The sequence below is a fragment of the Scomber japonicus genome, chromosome 6 (genome assembly GCF_027409825.1).
Source record: "Scomber japonicus isolate fScoJap1 chromosome 6, fScoJap1.pri, whole genome shotgun sequence".
NCBI classification, from domain to species: Eukaryota; Metazoa; Chordata; class Actinopteri; order Scombriformes; family Scombridae; genus Scomber; species Scomber japonicus.
In genome coordinates, this window is record NC_070583.1 from 33,871,227 (window position 1) to 33,893,938 (window position 22,712).

Sequence of the window (22,712 nt, forward strand, 5' to 3'; positions counted from 1 at the left end):
ATTCTTGTATGCGACTGCTACATTAACCAACCCTCTCCACTCCACCTCCCAGTAACAACGTCCAGTCAGACTCTCTCTACTCAGGACCTGATAATAATTAGTGAATCTGTCTGTGTGACTAGAATAAGACTGATGTTCCGCATATTCTACTTTTCTGTTCCCCTCAGATAATAACAGATGTGTGTATGCTGTGTTTGGATCCAAAGTGATTTCACGTGAATATCTTAAGAACCCAGCTCTGGTCTTGGGTGGTTCTGGCAGTAAAACGTCCACTTCAGTCACCGCCAGTGAGATGTTTGTCCATTTGTCCCTCAGGATGTCCTGTAGTCTATCTCTGAGCTCTGACACAGCTGCTGTCACATCCTCAAAGTATCTCAGAGGACAGATATTGATGCTGGATGAGTCTGTAGGTTCACTGAGTTGTGACAGTGAGGGGTAGTTGTGTAGAAACTGGTTGTGATCCTCTGTGTGTGAGAGCTGCTTCAGTTCAGCGTCTTTCCTCTTCAGCTCAGTGATCTCCTGCTGCAGCTTCTCCTGAAGCTCTTTGACTCCACTCACTTCAGTTTCCTGCTGGGATCTGATCTGCTGCTTCACATCAGAGCTTCTTTTCTGGAGGAGACGGATCAGCTGAGTGAAGATCTTCTCACTGTCCTCCACGGCTTTATCAGCAGAGCGACTGACGGCCTCCACCTCCTGTTGAAGCAGCTTCACATCTTTCTCTCTGTCCTGGATTCTCTGCTGGATGTTTAGTCGACTCACCTCGAGCTCTCTCTGCCTCTCAGTCCTTTCTGCTGCAGCTGGGACTGTGTCGTGGCCTTTATGATCATCCATAGAGCAGAGATAACAGATACTCTGCTGATCAGTACGACAGAACATCTTCATCACCTCATCATGACGAGAGCAGATGTTCTCCTGGAGCTTCTTGGAGGGCTCAACCAGCTTGTGTTTTTTAAATGTAGGTGATTCATAGTGAGACTGGAGGTGATTCTCACAGTAAGAGGCCAGACACTGCAGACAGGACTTGAAGGCTTTCAGCTTCCTCCCAGTGCAGAAATCACAGGCCACATCTTCAGGTCCAGCATAGCAGTGGTCAGCAGGAGCAGCTTGGAGTCCAGTCTTCTTCAGCTGCTCCACTAAAGCTGCTAACATGGTGTTTTTCTTCAGGACAGGCCTCGGTGTGAAGGTCTCTCTGCACTCAGGGCAGCTGTAGATCCTCCTCTGATCCTCTCCATCCCAGAATCCTTTAATACAGCTCATACAGTAGCTGTGTCCACAGGAAGTAGTCACCGGATCCTTCAGTAGATCCAGACAGATCGAACAGCTGAGTGTTTCTCGGTCCAGCTGATCTCTCTGCGCCATTTCAGCTCTCTGAGGCAACGACTGTCTGAGCTTCACTTCCTGATAAGTTTAATAAGTTTGAACTTTGATCTGAACATGTGATTCAGTCATGAATGCAGCCTGACAGCTCTGTGCTGTGTCACATGTTGGTTACACCCATCTACAAGCTGTAAACCTGAAGGGAGAGAACAATGAACTCTGATCCCAGAGTGGAGCTTGTTGTGTTTAAAGAACAGGGACGGTTATCAGGACGAGGAGCCGCACTGTGGATTCAAACTGTGTTTCCTCATTTACAGTCATTTACACTCCTTTCCTTCCTTCCCTCTTCCTTCCAAAGGATAAGATTGATTGATTTCCATTTATCTGGGTTATTCCTTCTTTTCTCAGAGAGATATGGAGATATTAAGTTTTATGATGTTGTTAAAGTCAACCTCACCTGGGGATGAAATACACTCTGTCTGATTGTTTCCTCTGCTGAATCTATTTTTAGATCTTAACAATCTCTTTGGTGAAATGATGGCTGGTATTTTATATATGACAGTAAAAATTCACATTGTAATAATAAGCTGCAGTTTTCCATAAAATTTGCATTTAACATTTTAGTAAGTTTTAATGGAAATGTTGTAGTATTACAACGTTGGGCCTCATTGGGAGCAGAATCTCTGTATTTGTTCATTTAAGCATTCATTTTGCAGGGTTGATTGCTTAAGGAAAGGAGGGAGGAAGGGAAGGAAGGAAGGATGGATGGGAGGAAGAAAGAAGGACGGGAGGAAGGAGAGGAAGGAAGGATGGAGGAAAGAAGGAGGGAGAAAGAAAGAAAGAAAGGAAGGGAAGAAAGGAAAGGAGGAAGGAAGGAATGGGAGGAAGGAAAGGAACGAAGGATGGAGGAAAGAAGGAAGGAAGGTAGGTAGGTAGGAGGCAGGGAGGGAGTAAAGAAAGAACGAGGGAGGGAGGGAGGTGGAAAGGGAGGGAGAAAGGAAAGAAGGACAGAGGAAAGAAGGGAGAAAGGAAGGAATGGGAGGAAGGATGGAGGAAAGAAGGAAGGAAGGTAGGTAGGTAGGTAGGAGGGAGGAAAGAAGGAACACTCAGTTGAAAAAACAGCTATGATGATGATGATGGTGATGATGAAGGAGAGGAAGGAAGGATGGAGGAAAGAAGGAAGGAAGGTAGGGAGGGAGGAAAGACGGAACCAGGGAGGGAGAAAGGAAAGAAGGAAGGAAGGAATGATGAAAGAAAGAAAGAGAAAGAAAGAAAGGGAGGGAAAGAAGGAAGGAAGGTAGCTAGGTAGGATGGAGGAAAGAAGGAAAGAAGGAAGGTAGGTAGGAGGCAGGGAGGGAGGAAAGAAGGGAGGAAGGAAGGAAAGCAGGGAGGAAGGAAGGAATGATAGAAGAAAGAAAGAGGAGATGATGATGACGATGATGATGATGATGATGATGATGATAATAATAAAAAGCAAAATGTTCCTCTTCTCTTTTCTGCTGCTTGTAATCTTCCAACGTCTCCTTTTTGGGCCGGGAGCCAGACTTTGCGCACCACAGTTTTTCTTCTCTTTGTCCTTTTTTCTCTCACCTCGCTGCTATTAGTCAAATGTATGAAGTTGCCAATGACTCATGTGGACATTAGCACTAATTGGTTTTAATGATCTTAATAACTCTCCTTTTAGTAAAGCTCTAATGGACATCTGTTTCTTTGTGCTGCTCTCATTACTCCATGAAGGAGGTCAGTTTAGTAGAGTGTCACCCCTTTCTCTAATGTCCTCCTATAGGTGCTAATGAACAGGAAGTAGGTTTTAAACATAAAGGAGGGAGGGAGGAAGGAGGGAAGGAAGGGAGGAGAGAAAGAAGGACTCATTACTCCATGAAGGAGGTCAGCGTCGCCCCTTCCTCTAATGTCCTCCTATAGGTGCTAATGAACAGGAAGTAGGTTTTAAACATAAAGGAGGGAGGGAGGAAGGATGGAAAGGAGGGAGGAGGGAAGGAAGGGAGAAGGAAGGACTCATTACTCCTTGAAGGAGGTCAGCTGAGTGTCACCCCGTTCTCTAATGTCCTCCTATAGGTGCTAATGAACAGGAAGTAGGTTTTAACCCTCCTGTTGTCCTCGAGTAGAGGAAGAAGGAAGGGAGGGAGGAAGGATGGAAGGGAGGGAGGAAGGAAGGAAGGACTCATTACTCCATGAAGGAGGTCAGCTGAGTGTCGCCCCCTTTCTCTAATGTCCTCCTATAGGTGCTAATGAACAGGAAGTATGTTTTAACCCTCCTGTTGTCCTCAAGTCAAGGAAGGAAGGGAGGAAGAGGGAAGGAAGGGAGGGAGGAAGGAGGGAAGGACTCATTACTCCATGAAGGAGGTCAGCTCGATAGAGTGTCACCCCTTCCTCTAATGTACTCCTATAGGTGCTAATGAACAGGAAGTAGGTTTTAACCCTCCTGTCGTCCTCGAGTCAAGGGAGGGAGGAAGGAAGGAAGGGAGGGAGGGAAGAAGGAAGAGAGGGAGGGAGGGAGGGAGGGAGGTAGGGAGGAAGGAAGGAAGGAAGGACTCATTACTCCATGAAGGAGGTCAGCTCGATAGAGTGTCACCCCCTTCCTCTAATGTCCTCCTATAGGTGCTAATGAACAGGAAGTAGGTTTTAACCCTCCTGTCGTCCTCGAGTCAAGGGAGGAAGAGGGAAGGAAGGGAGGGAGGAAGGAAGGAAGGGAGGGAGGGAGGGAGGAAGGAAGGAAGGAAGGAAGGATGGAAGGAAGGAAGGGAGGAGGGAAGGAAGGAAGGACTCATTACTCCATGAAGGAGGTCAGCTCGATAGAGTGTCACCCCCTTTCTCTAATGTCCTCCTATAGGTGCTAATGAACAGGAAGTAGGTTTTAACCCTCCTGTTGTCCTCGAGTTAAGGAAGGAAGGGAGGAGGGAGGGAGGAAGGATGGAAGGGAGGAAGGAGGGGAGGGAGGGAGGAAGGAAGGATGGAAAGGAGGAAGGAAGGAAGGATGGAAGGGAGGAGGGAAGGAAGGAAGGAAAGGAGAGAAGAAGGAAGGAAGGAAGGAAGAAAAGAAGGGAGGAGGGAAGGAAGAAAGGAAAGGAGGGAGGAAGGAAGGAAGGATGGGAGGGAGGAGGGAGGGAAGAAAGGAAGGAAAGGAGGAAAGAAGGAAGGAAAAGAGGGAGGAAGGAAGGAAAGAAGGAAGGAAGGAAGGAAAAATGGACTCAAGGCCCATTGTGTTATTGCGTCATACTCACCATTATATATATATAATTACTCATTTTAGGTTCTTATCATGCAGATTTATGTCCAAGTGCTCATTTCTCTGATAATTAGTTTTTTAATTCTTTTATTAGACGATATTAAAAAGGGGATCTGACATCATGAGTGACAGCTGTGATTGACAGCCGCCCTCGTACCTCCGTCAGATGTGGAGGCCTGCAGCAGTTTCTAAATAAAGAGAAGCTGCACCTGGTTTAAGATGATTTACCTCAACCTCCGCTCCTGGGTTCATTCAGCTTTCTGCAGCAGTAGTGAAGGTGAAGGGGCTTCTCTTCTCACACCGGCCGTCATCCCACCCAGCAATTCAACTGTGCAGACTCTCTGGTTGCAAATGATGTCACACAAGCAAGATGGCGGCTCCTGGGAATGAGATAGGGGCCATCCACACTGAGACGCTTTTTGGTTTAAACGCAGATGTTCAAACGAATACTGTAAACGCCTGAAAACCAAGCTTTCTGAAACCTGGTCCCAGGGTGGAAACCAAGCTTTCTGAAACCTGGTCCCAGGGTGGAAACCAAGCTTTCTGAAACCTGGTCCCAGGGTGGAAACCAAGCTTTCTGAAACCTGGTCCCAGGGTGGAAACGAAGCTTTCTGAAACCTGGTCCCAGGGTGGAAACGAAGCTTTCTGAAACCTGGTCCCAGGGTGGAAACCAAGCTTTCTGAAACCTGGTCCCAGGGTGGAAACCAAGCTTTCTGAAACCTGGTCCCAGGGTGGAAACGAAGCTTTCTGAAACCTGGTCCCAGGGTGGAAACCAAGCTTTCTGAAACCTGGTCCCAGGGTGGAAACCAAGCTTTCTGAAACCTGGTCCCAGGGTGGAAACCAAGCTTTCTGAAACCTGGTCCCAGGGTGGAAACCAAGCTTTCTGAAACCTGGTCCCAGGGTGACGCAGCCCTTGAGTGTTCGTTTGGACGGTGAAGACGCATACCTGTGTTTCGGTGATGTCATCACCACACCCCTCGAGCTTAGCCTTCCACCTCTTATATCCCTCTTATAGCCTCTTCCTCTCCGTTTTTGGTGAATTTCTGAAACTGAAACAGCGCCACCTATAGGCTGGAATATGAAGTAGCGTGTTGAGTCGTGTTGAGATGGATCCGTTTGTACGCAAATATTCTTGAAACGATGCCAGGGACAACGGAGGGGGAAGAGATCGTTTTGGTACGTGTTTGGCTTCACTTTGCACAGCAGCAGGATGTAGAGGTGTGTCATCCATCTTTAGACCCACCCAAGAACCAGGTAGACTACTGAGGATTGTTATAACGCACAGTTACATGACAGGAATATCACCGTGGTAACCAAAACCATTTGGGTTTTTGTGGCTTGTGGTTTTTATTTTACAGAAATGCTGTCAGAGAGAATAGGTTTTTAATCAGAGTGTGATTCAAGATTCAAGATTCAAGATTCAATAACTTTATTTACTTTTATAATATAATATAATGTTATTGTGTGGATTTAACCCTCCTGTTGTCCTCGAGTCAAGGAAAGAAGGGAGGAAGGAATGATGTAAGGGATGAAGAAAGAAGGAAAGGAGGGAGGAAGGAAGGTAGGGGGAAGGAAAGAAAGAGATAAGGGGGGAGGGAAGAAAGAAGAAGGAGGGAAGGAAGGAAGGAAGGAAGGAAGGAGGGAGGGAGGAAGGAAGAGAGGAAAGAGAGGAAGGAAAGAAATAGAGAAGGAGGGAGGACAGACAGACGGACGGAAGGAAGGAAGGAAGGAAAGAAGGACAAGAAAGACACATAAATCTATAAAACATATACTTCTCTAGAAATAAATAAAAAATAATAAAACCCTATATACAGGGAAAGTGAGAGCAGTGTAAATTGCACCGGCCCAGGAGACAATATAATATAATATAATATAATATAATATAATATAATATAATAGATGATAATGGGCTGTGTTATCTCTGAGCTCTGTCCTCAACATGTAATCAACATGCGGGTTAATTCGGCTCAGATGGTAATCTGATAGAACAGGTTTAAGCTCCGACTGTGACCTTTTACATCCAAACCTATTGTGGGATCTTAATTTGATTTATTTAATTAATCTCAGAGCACTCGATGAGATACAGCACATCATTAGCTTTAGACGTTGAGGAATGATAGCGCTCTCTTGTATCTCTCCTTCATCATCTTTTTTTTTTTTCTTAAATCTAATTTTCCTTCTTGTGTTTGTCTTTTGTCTTTTCTCTTTTCTTATCTTTCTGTCTCTCAGAATAATCAGACCTCCATCTCTTCCTCTCTGTCGCCTCAGTGTATTATCTCACATACCTACTTTGCATTAGACACATGCACACAGCCACATCATTGAAATACAGCTGTGTGTGTGTGTGTGTGTGTGTGTGTTGGTTTTTCTATCCTGATGGGGACCGAAACCTGACATATTATTAACCCGTGGGGACCGACTCCTGGTCCCCATGGGCGCGAGCATTGGGATCAATAGCAAACAGCCTCCTGATCGGCCTGGTGCAGTTTTTTTGATTAAAAAAAGGTAAAATGTCCCCACAAGGTTGGTTTTCCTGAGTTTGTGTGAACCCCAGAGTTCACACACAGTACTGCAGTGTACGAATTTCCCCCGGTGGGGACCTTTTCCTGACAAAGTGTCTAAGTGTGTATATTAGCATGTTAGCTTCGTATTAGCATATTAGCTTAGCGATTACCCCCCTGGCTAACTAGATTATTAGATGCAGCGTTAATGGTTAGGGTCAGGGTCAGGGTTTGGGTTTCAATCCAACATTTGTTCAAATACTGAATATGAATTGTACTGTGGTCAACAGTGATGTCAACAGACGTTAGCATTACGGGTCCCAATGAGGGGGGCAAAATTCAGGTTTCAAATTTATGTGAGAGTTATTGATATTTCAAGTCATTTTTTTGTTCAAACATAATTATGATTAATTTAGGAGTTAAAATTATGTCTCTAGACCCTTTAGAAAGGCTGGACCCCACGGTACATCACCCAGTCAGGAGTCCCCATGAGGTAGTAAAAACACGTATGTGTGTGTGTGTGTACATGCATGCACATGAGCAGTGGGTCGTATTCATAGCTGTAAAAAAAACCCAGCATTAGATTAGTCCATTGCATTGACATCCTTCAGTGCCTGTGTGTGTGTGTGTGTGTGTGTGAGTGTGAGTGTGTGTGTGTGTGTGTGTGTGTGTGTGTGTGTGTGTTATCATTAGCGAGTGATCACAGTTTCAAGGGCAACACCCGATAAGTCCATCAGCCCCCTTCGGTGTGATTGTGTGTGAATGTGTTAGTGTTCATTAACTGTAGTGAGTGTATGAGATGCTTTGGTTTTCAGATAGAGGTTATCCCATTAACCTCCTTTGTTGTGTCTGGACAAAGTGTTTCTGCACACACACACACACACACACACACACACACACACACACACACACACACTCTCACAGACACACACTCATCCTGCTGTTCTGTACATTTATCAATTTCTGCTGTGAGAGGTTTGACGGGTACAATAACACAAAATAAACCTGAAGTACTCTAAAGGTAATGCTCAGCCTCTGCACAAATAACATATCATAAAAACCCTTAGGTCTAGATTTCAGGAGTGTAAACTAGCGTAACTGTTGTTCAGTCTGCGTTGTGTTGTGTGAAGTATGGACCGACACTCTTCGACTTTTTGACCGTTTATTGCCTGAATACAGCGTGAAACTCCACTGGTCAGTCACATAGCCACAGCAATGTTAAGGTATGGCTCTATAGAAAAGTTAGCAAATGTTAGCTTAGCTTAGGCGTTAAGGAAGCTAACTACAGTGTAAACACTGACAAAATATAAACTAATAAAGACACGACTGAAGGCTGAGGCCTGTAAACAAAACAAAGCACAAACCCGTACTGCTTGGAAAAACACATGATGCCCCTGAACTCGGTCGCTATTAGCCGTGTTTCCACTGCAGGAGTTGCTGGTAAAAGGAGGGGGTAGGAACTTCTACAGGAGGCATGTCAAACTCATTCCACAAAGGGCCATGTGGCTGCAGGTTTTCATTCCAACCAAGCAGGAGCACACATGCACACCAATCAGCTGACTGAAGAGTGAGTTCAGCTGATTAAATGAGTGAGCCTGGTGTGCTCCTGCTTGGTTGGAATGAAAACCTGCAGCCACATGGTCCTTTGTGGAATGAGTTTGACACCTCGACCCTCTCAGTGGCCGTGTCTCCACTGCAGAGTAGGACCCCTCGGCGACGTCACGAGTTTCGATCACCACGTAATCGTTGTGCAATTACAAACCTCCTCTGAATCTCTTTGGTATCATAGACTGCAATCAATGCCTGCACCTCATCGTCGGTCCATTTGTCGTACATCCTCTTGCTGTTTTCTTGTTGTTTACAGCGGTGTCTGCTACTGTAGGCTAATGCTCCCCCTCTCCTGCCTGTTGTTTTGGTGCTTTCTGATGGCGTCAGAGCCTGCTCTAGGTTTAGCCAATCAGTGCCGGGTTAACCTCAAGCCCCACCCAGGAGCTTTTCGGGGCCGAACGGAGTACCTGCCCTGGAGTACGTACTCCGTTGGCCCCCGTAAAGGTTCCTGTAAATGGCCGTGTGGGGGAGGTTCCTGCAGTGGAAACGCGCCTATTATAACAGATAACTGTACTAATAATGTGAAAGCAATGGAGCTTAATCATCAATGGACACAAACTTCACCTTGCTATTGATCAGTTAGATTCTCAAAATCATCAATAATAATTATACACTAATATGATAATAATTGGTAGAATTCAAACATTTATATGTGCAGCTAGGTCAAATATGTGAATTGTGCAGATCTGAAAAACATATAAATATATATTTATAAATATGTAAGAGGTGGAAGGGGTGACTACAATTCATCCAACTCATCTGCTAGTAGGCGTAGAGCAGGGGTGTCCAACATGCGGCCCGGGGCCAGAACCGGCCCACTTTCCTTCCTGTGTTCTTTTCCTTCCTTACATCTGTCCTTCTTACCTTCCTTGTTTTCTTTCATTTCTTCCTTCCTTCCATCCTTCCTACCTTCATTCCTTCCTACTTTTCTTCCTTCCATCTGTCCTCCATTCCTTCCTCCCTCCCTTCTGTCCTTCCTTCTTTCCTTCCTTCCTTCCTTCCTTCCTTCCTTCCTTCCTTCCTTCCTTCCTTCCTTCTGTCCTTCCTTCATTTCTTCCTTCCTCCCTTCCTTCCTTCCTTCCATCTGTCCTCCCTCCCTTCCTACCTTCCTTCCTTCTGCCCTTCCTTCATTTCTTCCTTCCTTCTGTATGTCTGTCCATCCGTCCTTCACTGTCAGTCTTTCCTTCCTTCCTTCCTTCCTTCCTTCCTTCCTTCCTTCCTTCCTTCCTTCCCTCCATCTTTTTAATGATCCGACCCACATGAGATCAAATGGTCTGTATGTGGCCCTTCAATGAAAATGAGTTTGACACCTCTGGCGTAGAGCATTAATACATTGTGTGATAATAATGGGTGTTAATAGCAAACATGGCTCCGCTGCTGCTGCTTCTTCAACATCCTGTAAAACACATCTGATGTAAGCCGCCTGTTCTCAGTGTCATGCCTCGGTTGTTTATGGTACCTGTGTTAACCCTCCTGTTGTGTTCGAGTCAAGGAAGGAAGGGAGGAAGAAGGAAGGAAAGGAGGGAGGGAAGGAAGGGAGTAAAGGAAAGAAGGAAGGAAAGGAGTAAAGGAAAGAAGGCAGGGAGGAAGGAAGGAAGGAGAGAGAGAGGAAGGAAGGAACGACAGAAGGAAGAAAGGGGGATGGAGGAAGGGAGGAAAGGAAAGAAGGAAGGAAGGAAGGACGGAGGAAAGAAGTAAGTAAGTAAGGAAGGTAGGAGGGAGGGAGTGAGGAAGGAAGGACAGAGGAAAGAAGGAAGGATGGAAGAAAGAAGTAAGGAAGGAAAGGAGGTAGCAGGGAGGGAGGAAAGAAGGAAAGAAGAAAGGGGGATGGAGGGAGGAAAGAGAGAAGAAGGAAAGAAAGAGAGAAGGAGAGAGGAAGGACAGGTGGAAGGAAGGGAGGAAGGAAAGAAGGAAGGAAGGAAGGAACAGTCAAAACAGACGGGTCAATTTGACCCGGGAGCACGACAGGAAGGTTAAATTTGAATAATATATCTTGAGCAGCTGAAGGTAACATGAATAAATATATGTGATGAGATCTAAAGAGCCAGCTGAGTGTCATGTACTCGTTTATTTCCTCTTCCTTCACTAGTTGTCGGTTGTTTTTCTCAGATGAGAAACCAGATTGAAGAAGAAGCTTTAAATTATCTTCTCTACCAAAAGGCCGTTTCCATTTCCACTGAGAAGCCTTATTGCTCAACCTGCGATTGTCACCTTGCCTTCCTTCCTTCCTTCCTTCTCTCTTTCTTTCTTTCCTTCCTCTCTCTTTCCTCCCTTCCTTCTTTCCTTCCTTCCTTCTGTCCTTCCTCCCTTCCTCTGTCCTTCTTTCCTTACTTCCTCTTTTCCTTTCTCCCTCCCTCCTTTCTTCTTTCCTCCGTCCTTCCTTCCTTCCTTCCTTTCCTCCCTCCCTTCCTCCACCCCTTTCCTTCCTTCCTTCCTTCCTTCCTTCCTTCCTTCCTTCTGTCCTTCCTCTCTTCCATCTTTCCTCTGTCCTTATTTCCTTAATTCCTCTTTTCCTGTCTCCCACCCTCCCTCCCTCCTTCCTTCTTTCCTCCGTCCTTCCTCCCTTCATTCTTTCCTTTCCTCCCTCCCCTTCCTTCCTTCCATCCTTCCATTTCTTGAATGAAATAAATATATGTGATGAGATCTAAAGAGCCAGCTGAGTGTCATGTACTCGTTTATTTCCTCTTCCTTCACTAGTTGTCGGTTGTTTTTCTCAGACAAGAAACCAGATTGAAGAAGAAGCTGTAAATTATCTTCTCTACCAAAAGGCCGTTTCCATTTCCACTGAGAAGCCTTGCGATTGTCACTCTCTATCGAAGTGAATGAACCAACATAAAGCAGTAGCAGCGGTAGCACCTGATTCAATAATGACACCCAGGAAGTACGTGGATGTGACTTCTGGTCTATAATTCAACCCGGGTCTCTTCAGAACATGACTTTACACTTTCATATAACTGGCAGGTTTGACATTCCTGTTATTATCATTCCTTTTAACCTTTGTGTCGTCCTCCCGGGTCAAATTGACCCCGTCTGTTTTGACTGTTCCTTCCTTCCTTCCTTCCTTCCTTTGGTCTGTTCTTCCTCCCTCCTTCCTTCTCTCTTTCTTTCTTTCCTTCCTCTCTCTTTCCTCCCTTCCTTCTTTCCTTCCTTCCTTCTGTCCTTCCTCCCTTCCTCTTTTCCTTTCTCCCTCCCTCCTTCCTTCTTTCCTCCGTCCGTCCTTCCTTCATTCCTTTCCTCCCTCCCTTCCTCCACCCCTTTCCTTCTTTCCTTCCTTCCTTCTGTCTTTCCTCTCTTCCTTCTTTCCTCTGTCCTTCTTTCCTTAATTCCTCTTTTCCTTTCTCCCACCCTCCCTCCCTCCTTCCTTCTTTCCTCCGTCCTTCCTCCCTTCATTCTTTCCTTTCCTCCCTCCCCTTCCTTCCTTCCATCCTTCCATTTCTTGAATGAAATAAATATATGTGATGAGATCTAAAGAGCTAGCTGAGTGTCATGTACTGCTTATTTCCTCTTCCTTCACTAGTTGTCGGTTGTTTTTCTCAGACAAGAAACCAGACTGAAGAAGAAGCTGTAAATTATCTTCTCTACCAAAAGACCGTTTCCATTTCCACTGAGAAGCCTTGCGATTGTCACTCTCTATCGAAGTGAATGAACCAACATAAAGCAGTAGCAGCGGTAGCACCTGATTCAATAATGACACCCAGGAAGTACGTGGATGTGACTTCTGGTCTATAATTCAACCCGGGTCTCTTCAGACTGCCAACAAAACAACATGACTTTACATTAGAAGTGTCAAACTCATTTTCATTCCAGATGGAAGGAAGGAAGGAAGGAAAAAAGGAAGGTAGGAAGGAAAAATGGAAGGTAGGAAGGACAGATGGAAGGAAGGAGGGAAAGAAAGAAGGACAGATGGAAGGAAGGAAGGAAAAAAGGAAGGTAGGAAGGAAAAATGGAAGGTAGGAAGGACAGATGGAAGAAAGGAAGGAAAGAAAGAAGGAAAAATGGAAGGTAGGAAGGACAGATGGAAGGAAGGAAGGTAGGAAGGAAAAATGGAAGGTAGGAAGGACAGATGGAAGGAAGGAAGGAAAGAAAGAAGGACAGATGGAAGGTAGGAAGGAAAAATGGAAGGTAGGAAGGACAGATGGAAGGAAGGAAGGTAGGAAGGAAAAATGGAAGGTAGGAAGGAAAAATGGAAGGTAGGAAGGACAGATGGAAGGAAGGAAGGAAAGAAAGAAGGACAGATGGAAGGTAGGAAGGACAGATGGAAGGAAGGAAGGAAAGAAAGAAGGACAGATGGAAGGCAGGAAGGACTGATGGAAGGAAGGAAGGAAAGAAAGAAGGACAGATGGAAGGAAAATAGGAAGGTAGGAAGGACAGATGGAAGGAAGGAAGGAAAGAAAGAAGGACAGATGGAAGGAAGGAAGGAAAAAAGGAAGGAAGGAAGGAAAGAAAGAAGGACAGATGGAAGGAAAATAGGAAGGTAGGAAGGACAGATGGAAAGAAGGAAGGAAAGAAAGAAGGACAGATGGAAGGAAGGAAGGAAAAAAGGAAGGTAGGAAAGACAGATGGAAGGAAGGAAAAGAACACAGGAAGGAAAATGGGCCGGATTGCTCCCCTCGGTGGGCCAGTTCTGGCCCGTGGGCCGCATGTTTGACACTCCTGCTTTACACTTCCACATAACTGGCAGGTTTGACATTCCTGTTATTATCATTCCTTTTAAATGCAATATAGCTATAAAGGATTTTTGCAGGTTTGCTATGCTATGCTGGTTGCTATGGATACTGCTGTTACTTACCTGTCACTAGTTAGATCAGGAGAGACGAGTGAATGAGGAAAGAATGATGTTTATTATATATTAATATGAAGTCCAGATACTGGTGGTGGTGGTGGAGAGGCTGATGAGAGACGGATGAGAGTGATGGTCGATGAAAAGATGGGATTGTTGATCCTGCGGAGATTGGGCGGAGATGGAGAGGTGGTAGGGTGTGCATAACAGCTGTATGTCAGCCTAGAGCAAAGAGAGAGAGGGAGACATATTTAACCCTCCTGTTGTCCTCAAGTCAAGGAAGGAAGGGAGGAAGAAGGAAGGAAAGGAGGAAGGAAGGAAGGATGGATGGAAGGAGGGAAGGAAAGAAAGAGAGAAGGAGAGAGGAAGGAAGGATGGAAGGAAGGAAGGAAGGAAGGGAGGAAGATAGGACGGAGGCAGGGAGGGAGAAAGGAAAAGGGGAAGGAAGGAAGGAAGAAAGGGAGATGGAAGAAGGAAAGAAGGAGGGAGGAAGGAAAAGAGGACGGAAGGAAAGAAGGAACAGTCAAAACCCTCCCTCCCTTCCTTCCTCCTTCCTTCCTTCCTCCCTTCCTTCCTCCTTTTTATTCCTCCTTTCCTCCCTTCCTTCCTTCTTCCTCCCTTCATTCCTTGACTTGAGGTCCATGGACTGATGTTTTCGACGTCCTCCGTTGCCTCCAGTGATATCACCTAGCAACAACAATACTGGAATAAGCGCGGGTCTAGTGTCGCATAGAGAGACGTCACGGACAGTCAAAACCGATTCTGAGTCATTTAAAGGAATCTTTGACTTGACGGCTAAAAAAACCAATAATGTAACATTTTAATTTTACTCTTAACTATCATTAATGTTTATTCTTTTAATTGATACAATATTCAAATAAATGCTTCTTTTGTATTCTTGATGTAAAGTCTCATTAATAGATTAAAGCTTAAACATGATGGGCAGACTGAAGCCTTCTGCTCATATTTCTAAATGAAACAGTCGGATGAGAGAATCTCTGGAACTACACGACTAAATTAAAAAAGTCTGGTGTGCTCTTGAGATAGGAGGGAGAAAGGAAAAGGGGAAGGGAGGAAGGAAGAAAGGAAAGAGGAAAGAAGGGAGGAAGGAAGGAGGGAGGAAGGAAGAAAGGGGGGGAGAGAAGGAAAGAAGAGAGGAAGGAAGGATGGGAGGGAAGGAGGAAGAAGGAAGGACGGCGGAAAGAAGGAAGGAAGGAGGGAGGGAGGGAGGGAGGAAGGAAGAAAGAAATGGGGGGTGGAAGAAGGAAAGAAGAGAGGCAGGAAGGATGGAAGGGAGGGAGGAAGAAGGAAGGATGGAGGAAAGAAGGAAGGAAGGAAGGAAAGAAGGAGGGAGGAAGAAGGAAAGAAGAGAGAAAGGAATGAAAAGAGGAAGGGAGGAAAGAAGGAGGGAGGAAGGAAGGAAGGACAGAAGGAGGAAGGAAGGAAGGGAGAAAGGAAGGAATTTGGGAAGGAAAGAAGGAGGGAGGAAGGAATAGACTTCTGCTCATATTTCTAAATGAAACACTCGGATGAGAGAATCTCTGGAACTACACGACTAAATTAAAAAAGTCTGGTGTGCTCTTGAGATAAAAAACAAAGCGGACCTCTCTGGGTAATATATCCTGCACACACTGAGGGTTCTTCTTAAGCTCTTTACACACTACACACACACACTACACACACACTACACACACACTACACACACACACTACACACACACTACACACACACACTACACACACACTACACACACACTACACACACACTACACACACACACTACACACACACTACACACACACTACACACACACTACACACACACACTACACACACACACTACACACACACTACACACACACTACACACACACTACACACACACACTACACACACACACTACACACACACTACACACACACTACACACACACACTACACACACACACTACATACACACACTACACACACACTACACACACACTACACACACACACTACACACACACACTACACACACACTACACACACACTACACACACACTACACACACACTACACACACAGACGGGTACACGTATGTCTTGACCTACAACTTTAATTCATTTTTAAGTGCATCCTAAAATTTTTGGTTCATGAGCAGAAAGAGACGGATCCTCACTAATGACTGACTGACTTCATTCTCTCCTTCCTTCCTTCCTTCCTTCCTTCCTTCCTTCCTTCTGTCCTTCCTTCCTTCCTTCCTTCCTTCCTTCCTTCTCTTGAATGAAAATGATCCTCACTAATGACTGACTGACTTCATTCGTTCGTTCGTTCATTCCTTCCTTCCTTCTGTCCTTCCTTCCTTCCTTCTGTCCTTTCGTTCTTCCATCGGTCCTTCCTTCCTTCCTTCTGTCCTTCCTCCCTTTCTTCCTTCTGTCCTTTTGTCGTTCCATTGGGCCTTCCTTCCTTCCTCCCTTTCTTCCTTCTGTCTTTCTTTTCTACTTTCCCCTTTTCCTTTCTTCATTCGTTCCTTCCTTCTGTCCTTCTGTCCTTCCTACCTTCCTTCTGTCCTTCTGTCCTTCCGTCCTTCCATCGGTCCTTCCTCCCATCTGTCCTTCCTCCCTACTGTCCCCCTTTCCTTCCTTCTGTCCTTCCTTCCATCTGTCCTTCATATACCTTTCCTGCTTCTGTTCTTCCTTCCTCCCTTCCTTTTGCCTGTCCTTCCTTCCCTCCTTCCTTTTGCCTGTCCTTCCTTCCCTCCCTTCTTCCTTCCTTTCCTTCCTTCCTTCCTTCCTTCAAAGACAAAACATCATCCCAGATCATTTCATGGAGCTGGAAATGTTTAATGCATGTATGTATCTCTTTCCTCTGTCCTTCCTTCCTCTTTTCCTTCCTTCCTTCCGTCCTTCCTCCATCCTTTCTTTCCTTCTTCCTCCCTTCCTTCCTCCTTTCCTTCCTCCCTTCCTTCCTCCCTCCTTTTCCTTCCCTTTCCTTCCTTCTTCCTTCCTCCCTTCCTTCCTTCCTACCTCCCTCCTTTTCCTTCCCTTTCCTTCCTTCTTCCTTCCTCCCTTCCTTCCTTCCTATGTCCTTTCCTTCCCTTCCTTCCTTCCTTCCTTCCTCCCTTCCTTCCTTCCTTCCTTCCTTCCTTCCTTCCTTCCTTCCTTCCTGCCTTCCTCCCTTCCTTCCTTCCTTCCTATGTCCTTTCCTTCCCTTCCTTCCTTCCTTCCTTCCTTCCTTCCTTCCTTCCTTCCTTCCTCCCTTCCTTCCTTCCTATGTCCTTTCCTTCCCTTCCTTCCCTTCCTTCCTTCCCTCCTTCCCTTCCTTCCTTCCTTCCTTCAAAGACAAAACATTATCGCAGATCATTTTATGGAGCTGGAAATGTTTAATGCATGTATGTATCTCTTTCCTCTGTCCTTCCTTCCTCTTTTCCTTCCTTCCTTCCGTCCTTCCTCCATCCTTTCTTTCCTTCTTCCTCCCTTCCTTCCTCCTTTCCTTCCTCCCTTCCTTCCTCCCTCCTTTTCCTTCCCTTTCCTTCCTTCTTCCTTCCTCCCTTCCTTCCTTCCTACCTCCCTCCTTTTCCTTCCCTTTCCTTCCTTCTTCCTTCCTCCCTTCCTTCCTTCCTATGTCCTTTCCTTCCCTTCCTTCCTTCCTTCCTTCCTCCCTTCCTTCCTTCCTTCCTTCCTTCCTTCCTTCCTTCCTTCCTTCCTGCCTTCCTCCCTTCCTTCCTTCCTTCCTATGTCCTTTCCTTCCCTTCCTTCCTTCCTTCCTTCCTTCCTTCCTTCCTTCCTTCCTTCCTCCCTTCCTTCCTTCCTATGTCCTTTCCTTCCCTTCCTTCCCTTCCTTCCTTCCCTCCTTCCCTTCCTTCCTTCCTTCCTTCAAAGACAAAACATTATCGCAGATCATTTTATGGAGCTGGAAATGTTTAATGCATGTATGTATCTCTTTCCTCTGTCCTTCCTTCCTCTTTTCCTTCCTTCCTTCCGTCCTTCCTCCATCCTTTCTTTCCTTCTTCCTCCCTTCCTTCCTCCTTTCCTTCCTCCCTTCCTTCCTCCCTCCTTTTCCTTCCCTTTCCTTCCTTCTTCCTTCCTCCCTTCCTTCCTTCCTACCTCCCTCCTTTTCCTTCCCTTTCCTTCCTTCTTCCTTCCTCCCTTCCTTCCTTCCTATGTCCTTTCCTTCCCTTCCTTCCTTCCCTTCCTTCCTTCCTTCCTTCAAAGACAAAACATTATCGCAGATCATTTTATGGAGCTGGAAATGATTACGATGGTTAATGTATGCATGTATGGATTATGTAGATATACTATACGCATTTTCCCCTGCAGCTTTGTGCTCAGCTTGAAATCCAGTCATTTATAAAAAGAGCCTCAATTATGATATACAATGTTTCTAAAAATAAAAATAAAAAACCCTAAAATGATCTTTTTTAAATCTCAGAATAAATTATAAGGTTTTATCTTGTTGCTCTGGTGAACTCATCTAAATATAAACCTATAGCATGTCTATTCATCAGGAAGAAATAATGGATTTCATATAAGACACATTATATAAAATCTACATGACTAATGCATCAGATCTCCCTCGTTTATCCATTATATTCTTCTTTTTCTGCTCTATTTGTATTTCCCTTCATCTTTATTCTCATTTTGTCACTTTCTCACTCTGGATTCCTTATTTTTCTGCACCCCCCTCTTTCATTTTACCCCCTCCCTCCCTCTCTCCCTCCCTCCTTGCTCCATCTCTTCCTGTCAATCTCAGCTTCCTCGATGACTCCCTCTCTCTTTCCGTCTCTATATCTGTCCATCCAACACCTGTTCACTCTGCCTATTTCTACTCCTCCCTCCTCCCTCCCTCCCTCCCTCCTTCCCTCCTCCATGTTTTAATATTTCGGTCTCATTTTCATCTCCATCCTGTAATTTCCCAGGCAGTTTTTTTTTTTTTTTTATTCCTCCCCTCACTTTTAGTATAAATATCTCCTCTCCTCTATCATTCTGCTTCTATCTAGCTCCATCTTTCGTCCTCTTCTGTTTTCCTCCGTGCTCTTTTCCCCATGTTTACATAGCAAAAAGTACCACAACCTCCTCTCTCCATCATATTATTCGTCCTTGTTTATCTGCAGAACACATTTCACTACATTTACATTAGCTGTTGAGATGTAATCTGCTTCTGGATATCTTATCTGGACGAGATTTAAAAAAGCTCACGGCGGCCACAGAGATGAGAATGGGATCGAATCTGTCAGGAGGAAACCTGGAGGGGGAATCACATTTCAGCCACAGTGTCAGCCAGGTGGAAATGCAATTCATGCCGTGTGCATAAGTGGGGAGGTTTCCACCCAAGTGGAAGAGACATCCATCATCACCGCCAAGCCAAAGCCAGAGACATCTGGCAGTGGATGGGTGGTCTGGTGACCTGCCAAAAGCTGGTGTTACATAACAGAAACCTTTGTGCTTTTTCATCCATCAAACAGTAATGTATATTATTATATACAGTATATATATTATATTTACTATGTATGAAACATAAAACAACATGAAATTGAGTCTTACTTTATAAAAACTTGGCTGTTATACAAAGATATTGTAGGTTGAATGTTTAAATCCAGCTCTATTACAGAAGATAGGTTTGGTTGGTTGAGAGAGAGAGAGAGAGAGATAGATAGATAGATAGATAGATAGATAACCTATTACACAAGATAGAGTGTATATGGACAACAATTAATTTTAAGTTTAAAGTCAGTGTAAAGTAAGAATAAATATGTGTTCTGAGTTTGACATACCACAGAAAAGTATGTTGTTAACCACCCTGCCAAATTTGAATGATTAAAAAAAAATTGCCAAATATATGAAATTAGGCTTCAAAGTTGTGTAAAAATCAGCCTCTTTCTCTGCTCCCAAACGATGTGGGCGTGGCCGCCGAGTCCGCTGAAGCCCCGCCCCCTACCAAGTGTCACCTGTCAATCAAAGTCACCACCTCTACCAGAAACATAGACGCTAGGTCTGAGAGCTTTCTGCTGCTAGTTCAGCTGCTAACTCGGCTACTTGCTCAGCGGCTAGCTCGGCCGCTAACTTGGCGGCTAGCTCGGCAACTAACTCAGCAGCTAGCTCAGCAGCTAGTTCGGCGGCTAACTCGGTGGCTAACTCAGCTAACTGGCTAACTGTAGACTGTAGTAGTAGTAGTGTGTGCTGAATGTATTTATACCTCTACAGCAGCAGGGGCGGGTTTATGCTAATCACTAAATCCTGAACACAGAAATCTTGAAACACAGTTTGTGAAGCCTAGCTCCACAATTCAAATCTAAATGGTTGAAAGGAAATTTTTTTCCATGTTTCCATTTTTCCAAACACAGATAAGAGTAAAACCTGATAGAAAAAATGGACCAATATGAAATACACTTCATTTAGTTTCATTCTAAAAGTCTAAAAATGGTTGTTTCCCAGTGAGGAGTCTGTATTGAATTGCTGGCATTAGCTACTAGTGGTAGTGATAGTGAGGGATATCATAAGGATCTCAGAGATAACACAGTGTTGTACTTAAAGTATATCCACATATCTAAGTCTGAGATAAAACTGAAACCATATAAATCCAAGAGATCCATCGTGAGAGTGTTGAGAATAACATGAGCTCACATTTCTCTCTGTGAGTCTGCTGCTGACATCACTTCCTGTTGAGATATACTGCTCCCACTTTATGTTCTTAATCACAATTTATACAATCACTGAATATAAGTAATGTAACTATTTCAATTACTAAATCAAAGTAATGTAATTTATTACATTTGATGACTTTTTTACTTTTTGATTAATTTTCTAACCAATGTTTTCATCTGTTAGGGTACATACTTCTATACTACATACTACATACTTCTATACTACATACTACATACTTCTATACTACATACTACATACTTCTATACTACATACTACATACTTCTATACTACATACTGTTAGGGTAAATTTTCCCTCCATCTGTCCTTCCTTCCTTCCTGACTTCCTTCCTTCCTTTCTTCGTTCGTTCTTTCGTTCCTCTCTTCCTTCCTTCCTTCCTTCCTCCCTTCTTCGTTCCTTCCTTCCTCCCTTTCTTCCCTCAGTCCTTCCTTCTTTCCTTTCTTCCTTCCTTAAATGCTTCCTTCCTACTTTCCTTGCTCCCTTTCTTCCTTCTGTCCTTCCTTCTTTCCTTTCTTTCTTCCTTCAATTATTCCTTCCTTTCTTCCTTCTGTCCTTCCTTCTTTCCTTTCTTCCTTCCTTCCTTCCTTTCTTCCTTCCTTCCTCCCTTTTATTCCTTCTGTCCTTCCTCCTTTCCTTTCTTCCTTCCTTCAATTCTTCCTTCCTTCTGTCCTTCTGTCCTTCTTTCTTTCCTTTCTTCCTTCCTTCCTTTCTTCATTCCTTCCTTCCTCCCTTTCTTCTTTCTGTCCTTCCTTCCTTCCTTCCTTTCTTCGTTCGTTCGTTCCTTCTTTTCTTCCTTCTGTTGTGACAATATTCGATAAGTTTCTCGTTGTTCAAAATATTGAAGTTCAAAATTAAATCAAATCAAAGATCATCAGGAGTCATCCAGCTGAATGCAGTTAGAGTTTTATTGTCGACAGCAAAACCCGGAATCACAATACACAGACCATGTCCATGCACCAGTGACACAAAGAGATAAGACTCTTGGGGAGTCTTTTTTATACTGTCAAAAGTTGTATCCCCGCCCATGTTTGGTGTACGTTTAACCAATCAGCTTTCTTCCAAAACATGATCTTACCCCTTGACACCAAATCTTGAGATGCCCTCACTGCAGGTGCATCGGCCTTATAAGGCCTTAAGTTTTGTTTTTTTCCCTACACAGCTGCTGTTTTGCTCAGCAGATCTTGGCTCAAGTCATGTCAAGGTCACCCTGACCCGTTACCTTATTTCAACTGCATTCGTTTTCAATAATAGTGATTATAATGATTATAATAATGAAAATGAAAGTAATGCATATTTCATTTTAACACATATATTGTAGTTTTCATACTTATTCAATCATAAAGTACTTATTCACTTAGTAGTTGCAGAATCACATATACTTCTTCATTTAACATAATGCCTTCAGATATGATCACCTTTAGCATACGATGGTCAACAATCAAGTACCCTTTTAACAGATACAACATTGTTCATTATTAGTAATTATCCCCTAAATTTTACACTACATATCCCCCCTTTGTGACTTCATAGTCACACCAATGGGTTCCCCTAATAAGGGTTCAACTATGCACTTATTTTGCAACAGTACACATCACATCAGTTTATTGGTTACAACCCCTTTAATGCTTCCAGAAAGTCTTAGAGAGTGCACGTGAGGTTTTACTTTTACTTCAAATACTTTCAATAATCTTTGGCTTTTATATCTACTTAATTTTTCATTGATTGTAGTTAAATATTTTCAATAGTTTAATATTTCCAGTACATGACTTGCAAGAATTAGTAGCATGTGAGGCCTCTAACTAAGTGCTTTCCGTACTTGACGTGTGTAAAATTTAAAACAGAAATACATGGTATAGCTGTACTTCTCCATGCAATCGATCAATTTAGTGAGTTTAATGCAGTCAATCATTTCAGTAAGTTTCAATGCAGTTCACACAAATGTTCCAATGTTGGTCTTTTTCAGGCATACAATTCAGTCCCTCTTTTGATTAGCATGTCACTGTCAGTTGGTAGCACTGTACTGACAGTGCAGGTAGATCCATCCCTGCCATTACATGGCAAGACAACTTCCAGACAGAAGAAGGAAACTGGCATCTTCTGTTGCCAGTTCTCTCTTATTTGTTTTCTTGTCTCTTTCAAGGTCAATGATCTGCCGTTTCTGCTGGCATGTCAGTGTATTTTGAAGCATCAGGGTCTTTCACCATTATTCACTCCTGTATTTATCTGCTCCTAACGTCATGCTGGTAAAGGCACAGGTGGTGCTTGATGATAGTCTGCCCTTCCAGATGGTCCTGGTCCCTCGATTCCTGGTACCGGAGGATCGGGTAGCCATGGTCCTACGATGACTCGTGATGGGTTGCCTCCTATGATTGTCATGGTGTCTGGTCCCTGTGGACATGGCAAGTAGTGGCTCCCCTGGACCGGTTCACGAGGTTCCCCATGTGGCCCAAGCATTGGTAGTAGTTGCTGGGCCTGGAAGTCCTGGCTTGGCCCTGCTGTTGGATATGGATTGTTCTGCCACATGCTTATCTATCAGGATGATATTAAAGCAAGGATGAGTTCATTTATTTATGCCAACCAATGGGATCACTGGTGTCATTCCTCTCTTTCAACCATCAAA

General features: G+C 44.3%; 1 protein-coding gene and 1 long non-coding RNA gene across 2 annotated transcripts in view; one reads left to right on the forward strand and one right to left on the reverse strand.

The window, feature by feature from the left end:
• Positions 1-1,359, reverse strand: part of LOC128360936 (tripartite motif-containing protein 16-like) — a 1,656-nt gene extending 297 nt beyond the window's left edge. Inside the window, exon 1 of the mRNA XM_053321499.1 lies at positions 1-1,359. This exon is cut by the window's left edge and continues 297 nt beyond it. Within this exon, the coding sequence (XP_053177474.1) occupies positions 1-1,359 (1,359 nt within the window).
• Positions 1-22,712, forward strand: part of LOC128361037 (uncharacterized) — a 190,427-nt gene that overhangs the window by 142,384 nt on the left and 25,331 nt on the right. The gene's annotated exons all lie outside the window — the stretch shown is intronic.